Below are 18,926 nucleotides of genomic sequence, written 5' to 3' on the forward strand. Positions count from 1 at the left end.
CATGTCGGATATCCCGTCCATGCTTGTCTTGTCCATGGCTGCATGTCTCAAAATGTACGATAAAAATGCAACTAGTGGTTAAATTCTCCCTGTTCGGAAGTTATATGTCGGAGCTATATTGCCATTTTGCTGATAGATACTTCTTCAAATGTATTTTTTCGCTCACGTTTTAAATTATTTTTCGCAAACGTGATTCGAGTTTCAAGCATACGTCGATTTTGTTCGTGATGTTTAAATTTTTTTCACAATTAACTTGTTCGTTGGATTAAAACAAATGCGGTTGTTGAGATACCCAAATAAAAACCGGGTGGACCGGTACGCGGTTTTCTTTGTGTCATGTAGCCAACGTCTCTTCCCCAATTGTCTTATAAAAATCTCCCGCTGCCGCCATTGTTGTAGGTCAGACCTCAAGGAACTACACACGGCGTCCATACTTCCAGAACAATGCTTCTGAGAAGTGCTTCGACTCCCCTTCTCAATTCATGGTTACACCATTCCAGAGATTCATCTGTAGAGACCGAGATTGTGCACCACATCCCAAAATCGCGTTCCATTGTCTTCTCTGGTTCGCCTAGTTGCTTATCTCCGATAATTGACGATTCTCCCCGGAGGATTACTCGGGCGCTTTCCGAGACGGATCTTCGGGACCTGTCCGTGCCTAGGACGAAACCCTTTAGCAGAACTCTGAGTGGGTTTTCTGAGTTGGCTGAAGAGACCTATGCGGTAGGGTTTAGCCCCTCCGAAATGACGTCTTTGAGCTGTGGGTCGATTTCGGAAACGGGAGATGGGGATGGTAGGTTTGTTAATGTTCTGGTTGGAGGTGGAGTTGGTGGTAGTGGTGGAAGGATCCATGGCGGCGGCGGATCCGACGGTGGCGATGATGGGAGTTTTGGGTTTGGAGATTCGAATCATGGGAATGAGAGTACGGATCTGTACTATCAGAAAATGATCGAGGCAAATCCTGGGAACTCAATGCTTTTGAGCAATTATGCTCGCTTCTTGAAAGAGGTAAATATATGATCGAAGAACAAATGCTGTTCGATTTCAAACATTCGTACTATTTTATTTGTATTTATGATTACTTGTTTCGAGTATTAGGTTCGTGGGGATCTTGTAAAAGCTCAAGAGTATTGTGGGAGAGCAATTTTGAGCAATCCGGGTGATGGTAATGTATTGTCCATGTACGCTGACTTGATATGGGAAACTCAAAAGGACTCTCCAAGAGCCGAGAGTTATCATAATCAGGCTGTTAAAGCTGCCCCTGAAGACTGGTAAGCTTTTGGATTTGATGATGAGATTCTTACTGTGGTTGTTTGATGGCATATTCATTGATTGCTTTTATGGTAGCAGTTATGTTCTAGCATCTTACGCACGCTTCCTTTGGGATGCTGAAGAAGAGGAAGAAGAAGAAGAAGAAGAAGAAGAAGAAGAAGAAGAAGAAGAGAGTCTTAGAGAAGAACCAGCAACGAGGTTCTTCCAAGGAGTTCACCCTCCGCCGCCTATTGCTGCTGCTTCTTAGTTAGTTCTTAGACTTCTTTTGGCTTCATTTCTTTTGTGCTATAGCTTCGAAGATAACAGCTCTAGACCCTGTTTATATTCCCTTCTTGGCCTTAGTATTGATATCATCCATAGATATTGAATTTCCCCCTACGGAGTGAAAGTTGTAGAAAGGAAATAAGATATATGTTAGCTTAATACTTTGCGAGTACTCTATATCTGTTGTTACTGTGCTGAAGCTACTACAAATGATTTCTAGTGCTGCATTTGTTGATCTCTCAGCGTTCTTGCTAGCACACCACCCTGTGTCCACCCTTTTGGGGCTCACCGTCCTCATTGGCATATCACCTATTTTTTCTTTCGAGCTTCCCCTCAAAATTTTAAAAATGTGTCTGCTAGAGAGAGGTTTCCACACTCTTGTAAATAATGTTTCGTTCTCTTCTCCAACCAATGTGGCCACACCCTTATAAAGAATGTTTCGTTTCCCTCTCCAACCGATGTGATCACACCCTTATAAAGAAAGCTTCGTTACTCTCTCCAACCGATGTTGCCACACACTTATAAAGACTACTTCGTCCTTTTTTCCAACTGGTGTGGGATTTTCCAGTTACCACGGAGAGAGATGCCACTTGAGTAAAAAGGAAAAAAGCTTTCTTGTCAGCTTCTTCTTCATGTCTTCCTATTAGGTTTGCTTTTTTCAACAGTTGGAACATGGTGGATGGTGGTGGTGGTTCGAATGTTTGACCTTTTATCTTGTCTGCTTGCTGTTGAAGATCGTCCAAGTATTCCCTATCCAGACAATTTGGATAAGACAACGATTTATTAGCTTGTAGTACCTCTTTGGCGAACTGCCGTTAACAGGGTACTAAGTAATTTATGGAGTTTGGTTCAACTTCAAAGGATCCAAAACCAGCCTAGAACAGAGCCAACAACCATGAAAGTGGCAGATAACTCTGCCTCAGTACTGATCACGATGACACTTGCCAGTTCGGTTTTCAGCCACCTTGGTTGTAGCTGATCTCTCACAATAGCTTTTTCACCTTCCATTTTCATGTTCAAGTGTTTTTCTGGGTTGTGCTGTTGTTGGGAGTTTGAAACTATTCAAAGCTTAGGCCTAGCAGCACTGCCACTGAGGTTGCCAAGATTGGTGACCGTAATTTGTAGACTGTTTGAGCTTTTTGAATGTTTATCACCATTAAAAACACCTTCACTCAGTCACCACCATGGGAGGGACTCTTCTTTGAAGCTCTTTACTGAAACGACTGGCAGCTCAGTTTGTTTGGATCGCAGATGATTGATGGGATGAACTTGGAACGAATCTGACTCATGAAAGTAAGCTTTGTGGGGACAAGAAAATTGGATTGTATTACTCTATCGCTTTTCTTTATTGCTTTCGTGATGTATAGTTTCTTTATTGTATTTTCTAGAGGATGATGTTTCGGTAGAATCATGTCTACGTTTGGTAAATCAGAAATGCCTCAGAATGGACTATAAGGAGATGCGAATAGTCGTCAATTCTTCCTACCTGGAGTTATATGTTATCTAAGCCGTTTTTTTTTTTTTTTTTTTTTTTTTAGTTTATAACATTGCCTTCTTCATTTCTCTCAAATCTTGCTTTCAAACTCTTTTTCTAAGATCTTTCTCTGTCGTCGTTTTCCAAAACCTTCTTCTTAAAGCAGGGTCAGAGGTTTGAGTATACGTCGTCAGACTGAATGCGACACACGATTTCGAGTTGGCTGACTCACTCAAGAGTGAATGCTGCACAATCACTCACAAACATCCTGTAAGAATACGATTGTGACACTCGTGTTGGCAGGTTCAATTACACATTACACACCTAATTTGATTTCATACAATTCAAATCGTGGAAGTTCATATTTGTTTATACAAACTACAACAACATGATATCAAGATGATTCATTAAAAATCAAAGGAAATAGAAACTTTGTACGTAGTTAGAAGACATGCGAGATATTATGCTATAGTTTTAAGGCTCTCATGTCAATCTAAACATAGTAAGCATAAATTCACAAGTCGTTTGAAGAAGTAATAAAAGGAAGGTTGACATGATTGCGGCTTATGGGCTCGCAGTCGTCGCCACTAAGTCCAGTTGACATATTTCCAAAGAGTAAAAGGAGCGAAAAACAGTCGCCGACGGTGCTCTTACCACCAGTCGCCGACGCTGAAGCCGGACCGCGTGTGTTGGAGGAAACATGGAGAGGGCTGAGGGAGGAACGTCGTCGACACCATACGGCGGTGGAGGAGTCGGAGGCAAAGTTCGTAAGCCAAACACAAGAAAGCCGCCGCCTTCCCCTTACGCTCGGCCAGTGCATAACCAATCGCAGAGGCGTTGGCTCTCGAAGCTCGTTGATCCGACCTACCGGCTCATTACCGGCGGCGCCACCCGATTGCTTCCATATTTGTTCCCGAAACCATTGCCCTCTAATGCCCTTCCGTCTCCTGGAGACGAAGATCAAGGTCATTTCCGCCCTCCCCCAATCTTCTCTACTGCTTTGGGTTTTGGACATCGCATTATCTTGGTTGAAATCATTATCCTTTTTATACTCTATTTTAATTTTAGGCATTTTAGGAAATTGATGGCTTTTATGATCCTAGTTAACTGACTGGTGAGGTTTCTAATTTTTTCCCCTTCGTAAGCATCTTTCTGCATTTGCAACGTAAAATTTCTAATTTACATAAGTGAAAGTATTCTAGCTATGTTGTTACCATGCTGCTTGCATATATCTAGTAGACATTGTTCACATCAGACTCCAGAGAATGTTTTTATTGGTTTGTTTTGTACATTCTCTAGTAAGATTAGTTGTTGATGTGAATTCTTTTGAGCAGATAAAGTGGAGGCAGAGGTGGAGGATAACGTCTCTGGAGAAGAACCCCAAAATGTAAATGTAGCTCTTTTTTGTTATTTTTGTTACATTTTTGCTGTGATGCCGTCTTATGAATGAGTATCAGGGTATTGTTTTGATAACAGACAAATGAACAGTCAATATCCAAAAGTGCTTACTGGGGTTTTATCAAAAATGAGATAGAAGTCAATCGAAATAAAAGACATAGGGCAAGGGTTAACCACTCGTAACAGTCACTTTTTGCTGGTAGCCATACTTTGATTGGTTTGTAGCCTAGAAGTTTATTACTGTTTTGACCTTGTGAGTGCGCTCATGCTTGTCTTCCAGCTGAAGTTATTGATCTTCCATTAAACTTTGATGTTCAGTCAGATGTTGTTGATATTTGTTTTCTGCAAGAAATCTGACTGTTTGCTAGTTTAAATTTTATTTACCAGGTGTCGTTTTTTTTTCTGTTGTTTCACTTTTCTGTATAGCAATATTCTTATCCTGGTCCTTATGGCTTGGAGTTACAGAATCACATTGCTTGTCCAAACTTTTTGGTTAACACCCACGGAATGATTTCCTATGTCCTGTTTTTGTTTTTATTTCATTCCATTTTACACTTTTAGTTTTCATTTGAAAAATTATATGCATGCAATAATGTGATTCATCAACATACAGCCTGGTTCATTTCTTGCAGCAAGGGGTTTCTACCTTAGTTGGATTACCTGGTTCTAGTGGAGAGGCAAATAGATCAGAGAACGATTCTGATTTTAATGGCTGCCAAAAGGACAAAGAAAATAATGCATTAGGCGGGAATGGAAAAATTGATGTTGAAAAATGGATCCAAGGAAAAACATTTTCGAGGTAACTTGCAAAGTTTGACTATTTTGTTTGTTCTATCAACGAAGTGGTGTGTCATTTATTGTCTAAGAAACATGGACATGGACTCAATCCAACATGATATTGATGTAGATATGATGACTCATTTACTAACAAATTTAGACAGAGACATGACGAGGACTTGTCTGGTACAATATCCATTTTCTGATTATATTTGAACAGATCTCAATAATTTTCAGACAGAAAGTGTATTTTAATTTTACAATATTGGTGTTTGGAAGTCAGTTTGAAAGTGATATAATATGCAATATTTTGAAGAAGTTGAAGAAGCCAATCCCAACACATGCTTGACTTGTATCTGAGTTGTCCACAACACGTGAAACCAAAACATGATCCCTAAACTATATAGTGTGTTCATCTTCAACTTTTTCATCACAGACTTTAGTTGAAGTGTTTCGTCTCGTTGAAATGCAACTGGATGAAACATTATTGTGAAGCAACTTATTTTATTCATAATTCCATGGTGGTAGTACTTTCCTCTGCCATGAATAAATAGGTTATTTGCTTTTGAGGTTGCATCCAAGGGATAGTCAAATGTCCATATATAGCAGTGTCAGTAGTCTCGATAATTTCATTTGTAACCATATTTAACAGCATTGCCTATGTGTCTAAACTGGTAATGGTGCAATGCCTTATTTCCAAGGGCAGTCAAGCGTCCAATATTGGTGTTCTACCATATGCTGGCAGTGGCGCAATGTCTGTAGTCTCTTTTGATCCTCTTAAACATTTTCCACGGCCACATAGCCAGTTTGAGTACTGGATTTCTCTAAATTGGCTGATATACTATGCAGGGATGAAGTGAGTCGTTTATTAGAGGTACTACAATCAAGGGCTCTTGAACCTTCTAATAAAGTGGAAGACAATACATTTTCCCCACAGAGCATTGAAAAACAAGTTGAGCCGCCATCTACTGCAAATAGAGTTCTTGAAATGCCTCGTGAAGGAAAGCAAGAAGAATTGGAGAGAGCTACGTGGGGAAACTTAACTCCTCGTCCACATTCATTGGTCAGTAGGGTGAATCCTTGAGTAGTTTTTATAGCAAGTAAATATTTCCTGCTGTTATGAACTCAGAACTTCTTTTACACATTAGTGCGGACTGAAGGATTATTTCTGCCATTTTCACGATAGCTTATGTTCCTTTTATAGGTTTTATTAGGTCATGCTAGTATTTAGCGATTGTGTGTAATGCTGTTCCATAGACAGTGTTCTTTTTCTACATATATGTCTATACACACACACACAAATTTGAAGATCAAAAAATCATCCTAGGTAACTTATTTCTGTATTCATTAATAGTATAATGTATTAAACATCAAGGAGACCGGTTCCAGTATTGGGATGGTAAAAAACTAGATCAAACTGAATGCCTTATCCATTACTACACGATTACTAGGTTTTTCATATTTATAGTTATATTCAAGTTATTGTTTTAGGACTCTTCTTATTACTAAGTAATTAAATTATGTAGAAGATATCTGAAAATCAAATTGTAAAACTAGTGCTGATGAGACATTCATTAATCAAATCAGTAAAATGAATTATCTCTGTTAGAAATATGGTAAATCAGTAAAATGAATTATCTCTGTTAGAAATATGGTAAATTTGGTTAATGTTGGAAAATCAATAGGAAATTAAGATGTTAAAAGCTCTAGGATTGGGATTTGTACAAGAATCTACAAATTTTCATTGCCAAAGTTTTCAATTTTTGTTCACTGTTTAGAGCTTGCTATTCAAGTTTTTCTGCCTCTAATAATTCAGCATTGGGTGTACTTTAGCAGAAACTAAGAGAAGTTGGAGCATCACCTGTGGATATTGCAAGAGCATACATGAGCAACCAAAAATCTGAACCAGGCTTAGCTTCGGACAAGATGCCAGATGATGAAAAGGCTTTGCGTCATGGTGATCATCAAATGTCTATGCCTTTTATTCCATCAATGTCCCCCAATCCTTCAACTTGTTGGCCTGGTGCCATGTCAGAAAGTCAACGTGGTTATGTAACTCCAAGAAGTCAAAGAGGTAGATTTGGTCTTCATAATTTCCCTCGGACTCCATATTCTAGGAGTATCTTTTCAATGTCCAAATCCAAGTCTAAGGTATATAGAAACGGTCTTCAATTCCATTTTTTTTGGGTTATGACCTAGTGTATGTAACCAGACCATATGATTAACCATCCTTTACATGTTAACAGCTAACTCAGTTGCAAGGAGATGGCCAAAAGTTTGTGAATACACCATCACCTCTCTGGCAGAGGTCACGATCTCCAGCTTATTCCGTGGTAATTTCTTTTATAATTAAGCACTCAATGTCTAAAAGCCAATAATATGACCACAGGAACTCTTGTTGAGAAGTTCTTTTGTAGCATTTATATTGAGCTTCTGTACAGGACAAATTTGCGTCCATAATTAGTAGCCATTTTAAGGTAGTATAAAAGCTGATCATTTTAACGAGAAGAATAAAAGCTGAAATATTATAGAGGACTGTTGTATACTTTTTGTGCATGTGTATTACAGGGTAGAGCTAGAAACTTCTGTAGGGGAGGGCAAAATTTTACACTTGAACTTCCAAAATACGCTATTTTAATTTTGAAAATCCAAAGGCAAGTTATAGGAAAAACTATTAACTTAAAAAACTTAGTGGTTTTATATATGTATGGCTCCCGTATTGAGCATGTCATTCATGTGTTATTGACCCTTCAACCTTTACTTTGACCGAAATATTCAGTTATCCTTGATCTTTTGTTTCTTTCATGCGCTTTCTGGTAGGATGTACATTGAGCTAGCGGTTTATCCATTACCTTGGTGCCTCTATGAAAATGTGGCTATGGTTGTTGCTGTTGTGCTGCTTTGTCAAGCCCAAGTATAATTCTTTTGCCATAACACTGATATAAACAAGTTAGATTTATGATCTTTCATCCAAACTAGAACTTAACGGATTAGCTGCAAGAGTTTCCTTATCTATGGTGCCTATAGGTGGTTGCGTAATTTTTTAATTACTGAGCAACTCATTCCAGGACGAGCTTTTAGTTCCGTTTGTAGTGTTTAAGTGTCTGATTGTACGTTAAGTTCTGAATGCAACTTTCGATATTGAATATTGCATTAATGCTTCCCGAGCATTATCCGCTGCTGGTTCTTATTAGTGGTTTGCATTTGTAGTGTGCCAAGCTCAAGTTCCTTCCGGTTACTTCTATCATTATTATTTTTTCTGTTTGTCTATATAGATGACTTCAAGTAAGGATCCATTGGATGAGGCAACTGGTTCCATTGGACTGACTTGTAGCCTTCAGCATAAGGCATCTGCAGCTACTAATTCCAGACGATCTGCTTACTTTTATCCACCTCAACAACCAGAGATGGAAGTAGAGAACAATATTTCGGAAGCAATTTTCCCTGATATGAAGAAGAATCTAGAACGTGGAGGAGCAAGCACCATTCCTCTATCACAATCAGTGGGAATCAACAACTCTGAGTCGAGTCTACCGACTGTCCGTCCACAGTCCAGTCAGGTTGCTAGGACAATCCTAGAGCATATTACTAGAAACCCACCTACTCCTAAAGAAAAGACTGAAGAGTTAAAGAGAGCAGTTGAATGGAAGAAAACCCCATCTTCCAATGTACTATCGGTCAAGCCAAATGAAACCAGTAGTTTGGCCGTAGACGTAGATTCTCACCAAAAAGCAAACCAAGTAGATCAGAACTGTCACCCCCAATTGAGCGATAAGGGGAAAACCATGTCCACGGTTCTTCCAAAGGAGGGTGCTGGCAGAAATCCTGATGCTGCAAACCAGAATCCTTACGGTCTGAAGTTTAGGCTTAGCAATGCTGAATCAAAACACAAGGATGATGCAGGCTTAAATATTGGTAGCTCCTCGCCTAAGGTATCACTGTAACTTTGTAATTGGTTTTAGTTATTTAAATGTATTACTGACCGACTTACAGTGCTTCTTGTGTATGTATTTTGAAATTATTAGCATATGCTTGAAGAGTTCTTAATTTCTGGTTGAATTTATGGGCAGGCTGTTCCCAAGATCTTTCCAGCTCTTGGATCCGAAGTGGGGACTCAAATCAAGCCATCTCCCTCTCTTGGAGGTAAACCTATTTTTCCATCCATTACGATCAACAAGCCTGAGTCAAAATGGGCATTTTCTTCCGACAGTGGTTCGGCATTTACTTTCCCTGTTTCGGGAGCATCCTCAGGAATGCTCTCAGAACCACCAACACCATCTATCTTTCCATCAACCAGCCTTGGGGGAGGTCAGCCTCTGTTATTGAAGCCTGAGACTCCAGTTCCTTCATACAGTTTTGATTCGAAGAAGACCAGCCCTAGCCTTGTTTTCTCATTCCCTTCAATAAACAGCGATACAATCCACACTGAAGCCTCAAATATTAAGTTTAGCTTTGGATCCGATGATCATACGAGACTTTCCTTCGGTTCTGTTGGGAAAGATGCAGTTTGTTGCTAACTGGTTAGACTTCTGAAGTATAGTTTTGAGTGGAATGACCCCAAGAATTGCCAAAACGGGGTTAGAAACTAGTGCCAAATACCCTAGTGTTTATAAACAAATAGAAAATTGCAAATTCAATCATAAACAGTAAACAGCCTCAGTGCCAGTTGATGGCTTTATGCATATGTTCCATTCCATTCATGATTATGTTATCAGGGCAATGCTTTAGTTTCCTGTACATTAGTTTGGATTTGATCAAGCTGTCACATCATTAAGTAAGAACAGGATTCCTCATTTGAGTTTGCTTGGTTTGATGTTTGAAGCAGGCAGAGTAGTTTCACCACATGTGAAGAGTTTGATGCAGATTCCCAAAGAATTCCAGAAAAATCTGGGAAAAGGGAATGGGATACCTACCTACATCCTAATTCTTCCTACGCATGAAAGAAAGAAGTAGATATCTGAATAGATGACAGGGTAGTAGGGAAGGGCATAGGACAAGAACAGGTCCACGTGGTCAGGCTCCAAATCACAAGTGGAAGAACAGGTTGTGGTAGCCAGAGAGAGGGACTCACATGTGTTGCTCTAAATTTTGCATGTAACGAGGAATTCATTCCATCCTATCACAGGTAAAAGATGAGATAAACTCGAATGGTGGTGGGGCGGGCGGGCGGGTGAGGGGCCCCCCCCCATCCCCCATTTTTGAAGCATCATCAAAGTTGGGAATGTGATAGAATGAGGAGGAAACAAAGACAACCCTTCAGCCTGATGAAGATTTGAAGAGAGAGAGAGAGAGATAGAAAGGTCCAAGAAGAAAAGTGAGTGGGTGAGTGCGGAAGGGAAGGGGGGGAGGGGCTTCTGTCTGGACTGTGTGGGGAAGAAGAAAGTCAGAGAGATTGAAATGAGATAGGAAGTGAAATGAATGCGTAGCAGACACGAGTGTGACGTTTCAGATTCTAAATGTCAGTAAAGTTTTTGTGAAGATGTGAAGGTGGTGGTGCCGGTGCTGCTGCTGCTGCTGCTACTGCTGCAGCGCCCAGTGGCAGCGGCCGTATGACTTCCACTCACCACCGCTACCTCTGCTGCTGCTGCTGCTGCTGCTCCTGCTCCCACTCTATACTCTTTTCTCATGTCTTTTTCCAACTGAATGAATGAATTTATTATTATTGCTTCTTTACTTCTTTCTTTTGACAGCTTGTAATCAATCTCTCCATCCCTAACATTCATTTCCAACCACTTGAAGATCCCTATGACATTCCATCATTTTTATTTCTCTCTCTCTCCATATAATTTAATGTTTAACTAATTATATTTATTATCCATCCCACTCTTGTGCTTAAATTTTAGTACTAAAAATTTTCATGAGACCAATTTCTTTGATTCTTGATTTTTTTTTTAATCTATTTTGAAAAATAGTCATAAATGCAAAAAGGTTTTTTTTTTTATTTAAAAAAATGGACCAAAATACCCTATTTATTTATAGAGATTTGAAAAACTTTAAAAGAAAAAAAAGAATAGTAAAGTAAAGTTGTGTCCACGTCAAAGAAGACTAAATAGACCATTTTATGAATAAAAGATTTAAACTTTTCGGAAAAGTTATAGTCAAAAGATCAGATGTTCGAATTTTCCATCTCATACATTATTAAACTCGAAAAGAGAAACTAATATCATAATTAAGTTTGATGTATTGGACCCGACACAAAAGAAAGCATATTAATTTAGAACATTTTGGTTTGGGAAACAATCATGTTTAGGCAGTCAATGGTTTGAATAAAATGAAATGATGCATTTGATTTTGAATCTGAAAAAGATTGATCTTTTATGGTAGCTTTAGTTAGTGGTTCTTTGTTTTTTTTTTCCTTTTGATTAATATTTGTTATGTAAAATTAAGAAATATTTGAAAAGGGGATTGAAAATAGCATACGGTGGTCCTCATCTACTTTTGTTTTTGACAGTGGTGGTGCCTAATTATGGCCATAGCTGCTTCCTCTCTATGCTATCTCTGCTTCGACACTCCAAATCTTTTCTTAGATAACTTGCTTTTTGTGTCTCTAAAGGAAACACCTTTGCTTTCCCCCTCTTTTCCCTTTCCTTCTCTCTTTTCTTCCCCGTCTGGTAACCGTTCAACTCCACCGCTAACAAATATTACCTCTTTAAACTTCCCTTATAAAGAATGCTTCGTTCCCCTTTTCAACTGACGTTAGAGTGTATGACATGCATGGGATGAGATGAATTTATCATAATCTATTACCCTAAACGAGCGTGAGGGTCGTGTCGAATGATCGTCATGGATTAGTAGATAACCCCACAAAGCTATATGTGGAAGGAATTCCATCTCCCTTCATTCCCTTTATAATGTACTTGATTTGGAACAACTGTGAAGGAAAGGAAAAGAATCTGATACTAGCAAACCACCATGGAAGTGCAAGAATCATACCCTTTATCACCTTATCATCGACCAAGAATTCAGATGTTCAAATTCCTCGACTAATCCTAAACTAAAAAGGGTTCGTTCATAAGATTTAGATCAGAGGTAAGTGATGCCAAAAGCGTCATTTTCTTGCGAAGATTCACATCATATGAGGATATCATTAGAGATTGTGACAGTTTTCAAGTCAAATTTTGATAGCAATAGTGGAAAATAATGCAACAGCAACCCAAAGATGGATAGATATTATAGTTGTCACTTGAATTCAACAACAAATTCAAGTCATTGGGGTTTGTTTTCATGAAGTAAAATAAGAAGAAAAAAGAAAAAAAACAGCAACTTCATTCATCACTCCTTCATGCCCTTCACATCAAACGCTCCAAACCCTGACCAAACAAACACCAAAACAATATCAAATCAAGATTCGTTCGAATCAAATTCGAGATCTTTATCTATTTCGTGTATGAACTTTAAAACGTTTAAACGAACGAACATAAACTTATAATTTAATCTAGTTTTTCACGTTTACTTACATCATCTAGCTTCATTTGATTGCTGATTTCCAACATCCGACCAAAAGGGTATACGAGGATAATGTGCCCACTGATCAAAATTGGAGATTTATAAGCAAATTTAAATTCATTTCATCCAAAATTTGTTTATTGTAAATTAAGCTTACGTTCTTGGCTGCAGTACTGAAAGCTTCTCTATGGCTAATCTCAGGATTATTAGCCTTAATCCTTTGGATTTCCTCTCTGAAACACAATTAAATCACAATTAAGAACTGAAAATATAATGAATTTAGAACATTTTTGAAAGAAGTTGTGAAGGCTTTGGTTACTCACTTTATGAACTGATTATATGCAGATGGTACTCTCTGCTTCTTCTCGGGAGCTGAAAAAGGATAACAACAACTCATAAAATTTCAAATTTTTTTTAAGAGATTTGCAGAGGAAAGTAAATGAAAGAACACTAACGTCGATTCACAACCCTCTCCTCTGTTGCCATTGTTGTGTTCGCTCGAATTTCCATCTTGTTGTTATTACATTTCGATGATGATGAAGACGACGACGACGATCCAAAATCACCTTGAAAATCAGGTCCGTTACAACTGTATAAGTTGTAATTCGGAACCTACAAATTTTCATATTCCAATTCAAGCATAGTTCAACCGACATGTCAGAAAACTAAAAATTACCACACTTTGAGCTTAAACTCTAAACGCATGATCCTTCTGTAAATTAGCAAATGTGGGACTCTCTCCTAACAATCCTCGACCCGTTAAACGATGTTTGATGAGTTCATAAAGCATATAATACCCAGATGAGAGTTGAATATCCAAACAAATTCAAAAGGGGGGTTTCAGATCTTGGCCTATCTTTTCCTTTTTCTGTGAATGTTGGAACAGTAAATGACAAAAGAAACCTAGCTACCAATATAGGCTTCATACTACAAAAACTAAAAGAACCCTAAACGCAAAAGCACTTAAAATCTGGAAGAACATGAAGAAACTCAGTGGATAAAAGAGGAAAACAATGGGGGTTATGGCGGCTGAGTAGCTGTGGGAGGTAGCTATCTAGGGTTTTGTGTGGTGTAAATAAAAATGAAAACTTTGAAGTGGGTTGTTTTAGTTTCAAGATTTTAGAATCTGGGTCACATCGAATTTGTCAAAAAGATGCAAAATTTGAAGCCTTTTTCATTGAATTATAAGTTTAGGTTATTAGGGTTACCTGAACATCTTGCCAGGAAAGAGCCTGAAATGCAGCAGCCATATTCACGGACCACAGATTTGTGCAGTGCCCACATCGGACTGTCACAATATCAAACAAGCTACTGCATGGAACACTCACCTGCCCATCATCATCGTCATCGTCATCGTCATAATCATTAATCTATGCCGAATTCTTCGACTCAAAAGCTTAAGTTGATAGAAATAGAATTACGACGAAACCCGAAAAGGGTGTTTTTGTTTAGGGTTTTTTTAGATGGTTGCATGATGTTTTGAAAATTGGAGTGAGATGTTGATTAGGCATTAATGAATTGTGTTTTTTTTTTTTTTTTTTTTGATGAGGTTTCAAAGAAAGAAAAGGCAATCATAACTCAAAATTTCCCATATTAATCTCTTCTTTCCCTCACCCATTTTCATGTAGAAAACATTTGAATTGAGCATTTTCCATAAAGATCTAGAAAAAAAAAAAAAAAAAAAAAAAAAAAAGAAGAGAATTTATGAGTACCGCAAGAACAATATTGCAAAAATTGCAAGGGATGTAGCAGAGCTGTTCAGGTGCAATATCGAGGCAGCTAGCCATGGGGTGATGGGTGGTGTTGATGGAGGCAATGAATCAAACAGGAGTGTGCTTTGGGTGAAGAGGAGGAAGACGAAGAAGAAGAAGAAGAAGAGTGTGGAGAGAAAAAGGTGAAGAAAGTAAGAGAAGAAGCTCCAACAATAAATAGCTTTTATTCTCTCCTCTTCTCTTCCTCATAATTGGATCATTCTATATCACGACACTCTAAAACTTTCACCTCCTTTTTCTACCCAAACTAAATCTAACCTTTTATCTATGTCTATGTCTATGTCTATATCTATATCTATATATATAGCCCTGCCCACTAAACATTTGGGACGTAAGAGAATGAATTCGGACGCAAAACCTTAAGCTAACGTGTTCGGAAATGACATTTTTTCAAAGTTTGAATATCGATATCTTTTGGTTCGAGCGTGTTGTGTTAAGGATTGTTGAGTCCCATGTTGGCTGATAATAGGGATGATCAGTAAGAATATCTTTCTATTGATATGTGAACTTTGTAGTAACCAAAAGCAAAGCTAAGAACACTTATGTTTAGAGTGGATAAGGTTGTATTAAAAAGGTTTGAGGTTCTTATCATGGTATCAGAGTCAACAAAATCTTCAAAATCTATTCTTAACATGATATTAGAGTCGTGTCTATGGTACTAGAGTCATGCCCTTAACTCAGTCAAGTCAACAGAATCTTCAAGATCAGTTCTTAACATAGTATCAGAGTCGTGTCAATAGAATCTTCAAAATCTGTTCTTAACATGGTCCCTTAGCTCAGTCACGTCATCAGAATCTGCAAAATTTGTTCTTAACATGGTCCCTTAACTCAGTCAAGTCAATAGAATCTTCAAAATCTGTTATATCATAGTCATGCCTTTAACTCAGTCAAGTCAACCGAATCTCACGTGTTGAATTAACTTTTAAATCTAACCTTAAAACCAGAGCGGGCATATTATAACATTCAAAGTTTCGTAGTATGAGGTAGTTTTAGTTCTTTCAAAATTGACTATTTGTTTCTTTGTTAGACGTGTTCTAAAAATCTTTGTGCAGTCGAGCTATCCGGTTGAGCCAAAAGATCTCGATTCACGAGGAAGTTTATTATTTTAATTGAATTCCCGATTTTGCCCTTTGGAATAGGAATTTAATTTTTTGTAAAGTTAGTAATCAAGAAATTAACAGCTTTTTATTTGTACGTAAGGAAGAACTGAAGCTTCCATTTCAATCCTTAAATTAATGCTTTCCACACTGTTTACTGTTTAATGTAACATTAAATTCATATCTAAACCTTATTTATGATTCATAATATTAATTGTCACTGCCACCACCTGTATTAACACATTGTAAAATTTAAGGTTTCTCAAGACCACATTAAATTCAACAAATTAGCTGTCCCACTTTTAATTTACTCTATGTTTTGTAAGAATTTCACCAATGTTACATTCGTGAAATTAATCGATGTTTTTTATTGAACGATTGATCGGTTAGTTCCCGATCGATATTCACACATACATCTTTACTATTTCGATTATGTTTTATTTTGTTTAGAACTCAACGAGCTTTACAATTTAATGTAAAAATTGCTTTTTTTTTTTTATTTTTTTATAGCGAATACGGGCGTTTTGACATGACTCGTATGAAGTTGAACCTTGTTCCTACATGACCCGATCAGTTCAATTAGGCACTCGCCATCTATTTTCATTGTTCAACTCTTTGACAACAGGAAAAAACCATTGTTCAACTCTTTGACAACATCAAAAAACCCAAAAAAAGCTCTGCCTTCACCGAAGATTTTTCTTTAAGCTTTCAGTCTTTTTTTAGGCTTTGTCGGTGTTTATAGTTCAACTCGAATAAAACTCGAGTATATTTTTTAATAATAAAATTAAAATGAATATTTTCACATGATTAAATAGCATGTTACATGTTATGTTTATATATAACAATATGTATAGTTTGATCAATATTTGAACACTATGCAAATCATGGAGTGTTCTTTTGTTTGTTTGTTTTTGTTTTTTTTTTTTTTTTAAGAAAAATGTTGTTATTTAATATAAGAAATGTTTTTTAATAATTATTATTTAAAGAAACGTGTGAATAAAATAATTTGTTTAATTAACACACGTTTAAAATGCTAAGTATTTATTTTATTATTTTAAAAATATTTATTAAATGAAAATACTTTTTAAAAAAATCAAATATTTCTAGCATATACTCTTATTAGCAACCACACACGCGTCAAATAGTTATAAAAAAAAAATGATATTCATGATTGATAAAATAAAATTTAATTGCATGCACTATAGAGACATCATAAGTACATAGACATTATAAGTCTTAAGTAATTAAAAGAAGCCATCCCACCCGACGACGACCTTATTTTCCTACATCCCGTGCAACATGGGAACATAGCTATATATCTCGAGCATTCTTATATCGGTTGAAAAAAAGAACGAAACATTACTGGACAGGAGGATATGTAACGGGGCAGAGCAGACAATATCTGCTAGTAGTGGGTTTGAGCTGGTACAAATGATATCAGAGTCAGATCCCACACCGGGTGGAGAGAATAACGAAACATTTCTTATAACGGTGTGGAAACCTCTCTCTAGTAGACGCGTTTTAAAACTATGAAGCTGACGGTGATACGTAACGGACCAAAATGGACAATATCTGCTAATAGTGGGTTGAAGCTGCTACAAATGATATAAGAGTCAGACATGGGGCAGTGTATCAGTGAAGATGTTGGACCCCAAAAGAGGTGGATTGTAAGATTCTACATCGGGAGAGAGAATAACGAAACATTTCTTATAAAGGTAAGGAAACCTCTCACTGGCGATACGTAACGGACCAAAATGGACAATATCTACTAGCAGTGAGCTTAGACTCGAATGTTCTTAACAAACGATTGTTCTAAGTTGGCGTATGAATGAATTGATTTAGGAAGTGGGTGGGAATGGATGAAGAGAGTTGGGTGGAAATGGGTGTGACCCAATTGGTATTAAAAAGAATTGAAAAGTACCTAACATATGTTGCATACAATGGACCATTACCAGGAAAGTTTGATATTGCTTGCCACCTTCTTCTTTGATTCACCATCCTTTTCCCTTTTTCTTTCTAATGTGTTCTTCCCTCCATCATATCCACGTGCATACCCATGTGTCTAACTTCATGCCTTTCTTTCTTTATACCTTCCCGACCTTTAACGGATCAAAGTGAACAATATCAACTAGTGGTGGACTTTGAGCTGTTATTAATGGTAACAACAAGGACACTGGTCCCTAAGTGGGAGGATTGTGAGATCACACGTTAGTTGGAGAAGGGAATTAAGCATTCATTATAACAGTATGAAAATCTCTTTCTAACATACGTGTTTTAAAACTGTGAGATTATAACGGGTCAAAGATGACAATATCGGTTAACGGTGGACTTGTGTTGTTCCTCATTGTTTTAGATCAAGATCCCACTTCTATTTAGCATTTAAATGGAACATAAGATCGAAAAGATAGATAAACAAAACATGATGGGGTTAGGTTTTTACATGTTTCACTTTCTATACATAACAAAATCTCTCTCTCTTTCCCTAAAACCAAAAAGATAGAAGATTTAACCAAATGTGAAGAAGCAAACAAGAACACAAATTTCAATGATGAAAAGCATATACTTTTTTTTTTTTTAATAAAAAAAGATGATATATAGTCCCATAGAAACACTTTCAAGTGTGTGTGTGTGTGTGTGTATTGGTCATCGCATAGCCCACATTGAAGTACAGCAACAGCAGCAGCAGCCTGAAGACCTACCTCTCTACCTCTAACCCTTAATTAGTTTGATGATGTTAATACTCAAAGTGAAGAACAGATATCAACATTTTCTTAATGGGTATTATTAAACGCACCACCTTTTCCTTGTGAGTAGCCCACAAAACAGCTTTCTTTTTTAGCTATTTCTGTCAAAATGACATTCTCTCTCGCCTTCTTCAAAGGAATAGCTGTTGGAGATCAATATCTTTTCATCTATCTCTCTCTCTCCTCTGTCCTCAAATTTAGAGGGAGGGTACTTTATATTTAAATCTCTGAGGCCTACATCAGGGTAGCTGTCCTTATCCAATGCTCAAACTGTACGGTGCTAAACCATTCTACAACTGCCTGCCTTTCAATTCTCCCCTCTTCCCTTTCAAACCAAACTCTTTCCTCCTCCTTCCCCTAAGTGATAGACGCGTTCGCTTTAGCTTATTACGTCTAGTCGTTAGCCTCACGGTTGTAAAACTCATCTGCTAAGAAGAAGTTTCTACACCCTTATAAACAATGTTTCGTTCTCCTCTTTAACTGACGTGGGATCTCATAATCCACCACCTTTGGAGCCAACATCCTCGCTGACTCTCATATCATTTGTAACAACTCAAACTCACCACTACAAGATATTATTTGCTTGCTATGTACTAGTGAGACACGTCCGCACCTTCATAATAAATGTTTCATTCCCGACCCAGTTGAATCTTACAGGAACTGAATTTTTTCAATTTTAAAA

General features: G+C 37.5%; 3 protein-coding genes across 8 annotated transcripts; 2 read left to right on the top strand and 1 right to left on the bottom strand.

The window, feature by feature from the left end:
* The first annotated feature begins 368 nt into the window (after positions 1-368).
* Positions 369-1,771, top strand: LOC111779789 (uncharacterized). Of its 2 annotated transcripts, none has more exons than XM_023659937.2 (3): positions 369-1,008; positions 1,099-1,271; positions 1,348-1,771. In XM_023659937.2, the coding sequence occupies exons 1-3, from the start codon at positions 445-447 to the stop codon at positions 1,517-1,519; spliced, it is 909 nt and encodes a 302-aa protein (XP_023515705.2). In that variant the 5' UTR covers positions 369-444; the 3' UTR covers positions 1,520-1,771. The 2 variants fall into 2 exon arrangements, with proteins under 2 accessions (XP_023515705.2, XP_023515706.2); XM_023659938.2 differs by having other exon boundaries at positions 374-1,008; positions 1,351-1,771.
* Positions 1,772-3,082: 1,311 nt separating this feature from the next.
* On the top strand, positions 3,083-10,954 carry LOC111779788 (uncharacterized). Of its 5 annotated transcripts, none has more exons than XM_087119511.1 (9): positions 3,083-3,313; positions 3,589-3,975; positions 4,345-4,397; positions 5,041-5,207; positions 6,035-6,248; positions 7,022-7,336; positions 7,432-7,518; positions 8,461-9,117; positions 9,256-9,922. In XM_087119511.1, exons 2-9 carry the CDS (start codon positions 3,711-3,713, stop codon positions 9,700-9,702), a joined length of 2,205 nt encoding a protein of 734 aa, XP_086975637.1. In that variant the 5' UTR covers positions 3,083-3,313; positions 3,589-3,710; the 3' UTR covers positions 9,703-9,922. The 5 variants fall into 5 exon arrangements, with proteins under 5 accessions (XP_086975637.1, XP_023515698.2, XP_086975638.1 ...); XM_023659930.2 differs by having other exon boundaries at positions 3,083-3,280; XM_087119512.1 differs by lacking the exon at positions 3,083-3,313 and adding an exon at positions 10,011-10,954 and having other exon boundaries at positions 3,457-3,975; positions 5,022-5,207; positions 9,256-9,328.
* A 1,333-nt stretch (positions 10,955-12,287) lies between these two features.
* Positions 12,288-14,682, bottom strand: LOC111779790 (axial regulator YABBY 5). The gene is made up of 7 exons (XM_023659939.2): positions 14,344-14,682; positions 13,840-13,959; positions 13,087-13,243; positions 12,955-13,003; positions 12,789-12,864; positions 12,643-12,712; positions 12,288-12,495 (listed from the first exon to the last, which is right to left on the bottom strand). The coding sequence occupies exons 1-6, from the start codon at positions 14,416-14,418 to the stop codon at positions 12,644-12,646; spliced, it is 546 nt and encodes a 181-aa protein (XP_023515707.2). The 5' UTR covers positions 14,419-14,682; the 3' UTR covers positions 12,288-12,495; position 12,643.
* Between the last annotated feature and the right edge of the window lie 4,244 nt (positions 14,683-18,926).

This window comes from Cucurbita pepo, chromosome 18, assembly GCF_057944985.1.
Source record: "Cucurbita pepo subsp. pepo isolate OVF chromosome 18, ASM5794498v1, whole genome shotgun sequence".
Taxonomy (NCBI): domain Eukaryota; kingdom Viridiplantae; phylum Streptophyta; class Magnoliopsida; order Cucurbitales; family Cucurbitaceae; genus Cucurbita; species Cucurbita pepo.

Excerpts from the sequence above, each read along its gene's own strand:
- LOC111779789 (XM_023659937.2), top strand. The coding sequence starts at position 445 with ATGCTTCTGAGAAGTGCTTCGACTCCCCTTCTCAATTCATGGTTACAC. Across the intron at positions 1,009-1,098 it reads ATGCTCGCTTCTTGAAAGAG|GTTCGTGGGGATCTTGTAAA; the intron begins GTAAATATATGA and ends TTCGAGTATTAG. Across the intron at positions 1,272-1,347 it reads AAAGCTGCCCCTGAAGACTG|CAGTTATGTTCTAGCATCTT; the intron begins GTAAGCTTTTGG and ends CTTTTATGGTAG.
- LOC111779788 (XM_087119510.1), top strand. The coding sequence starts at position 3,577 with ATGGGCTCGCAGTCGTCGCCACTAAGTCCAGTTGACATATTTCCAAAG. Across the intron at positions 6,249-7,021 it reads CTCCTCGTCCACATTCATTG|AAACTAAGAGAAGTTGGAGC; the intron begins GTCAGTAGGGTG and ends GTACTTTAGCAG. Across the intron at positions 7,337-7,431 it reads TGTCCAAATCCAAGTCTAAG|CTAACTCAGTTGCAAGGAGA; the intron begins GTATATAGAAAC and ends ACATGTTAACAG.
- LOC111779790 (XM_023659939.2), bottom strand. The coding sequence starts at position 14,418 with ATGGCTAGCTGCCTCGATATTGCACCTGAACAGCTCTGCTACATCCCT. Across the intron at positions 13,960-14,343 it reads TTTGCAATATTGTTCTTGCG|GTGAGTGTTCCATGCAGTAG; the intron begins GTACTCATAAAT and ends GATGATGGGCAG. Across the intron at positions 13,004-13,086 it reads GGAGAGGGTTGTGAATCGAC|CTCCCGAGAAGAAGCAGAGA; the intron begins GTTAGTGTTCTT and ends ATCCTTTTTCAG.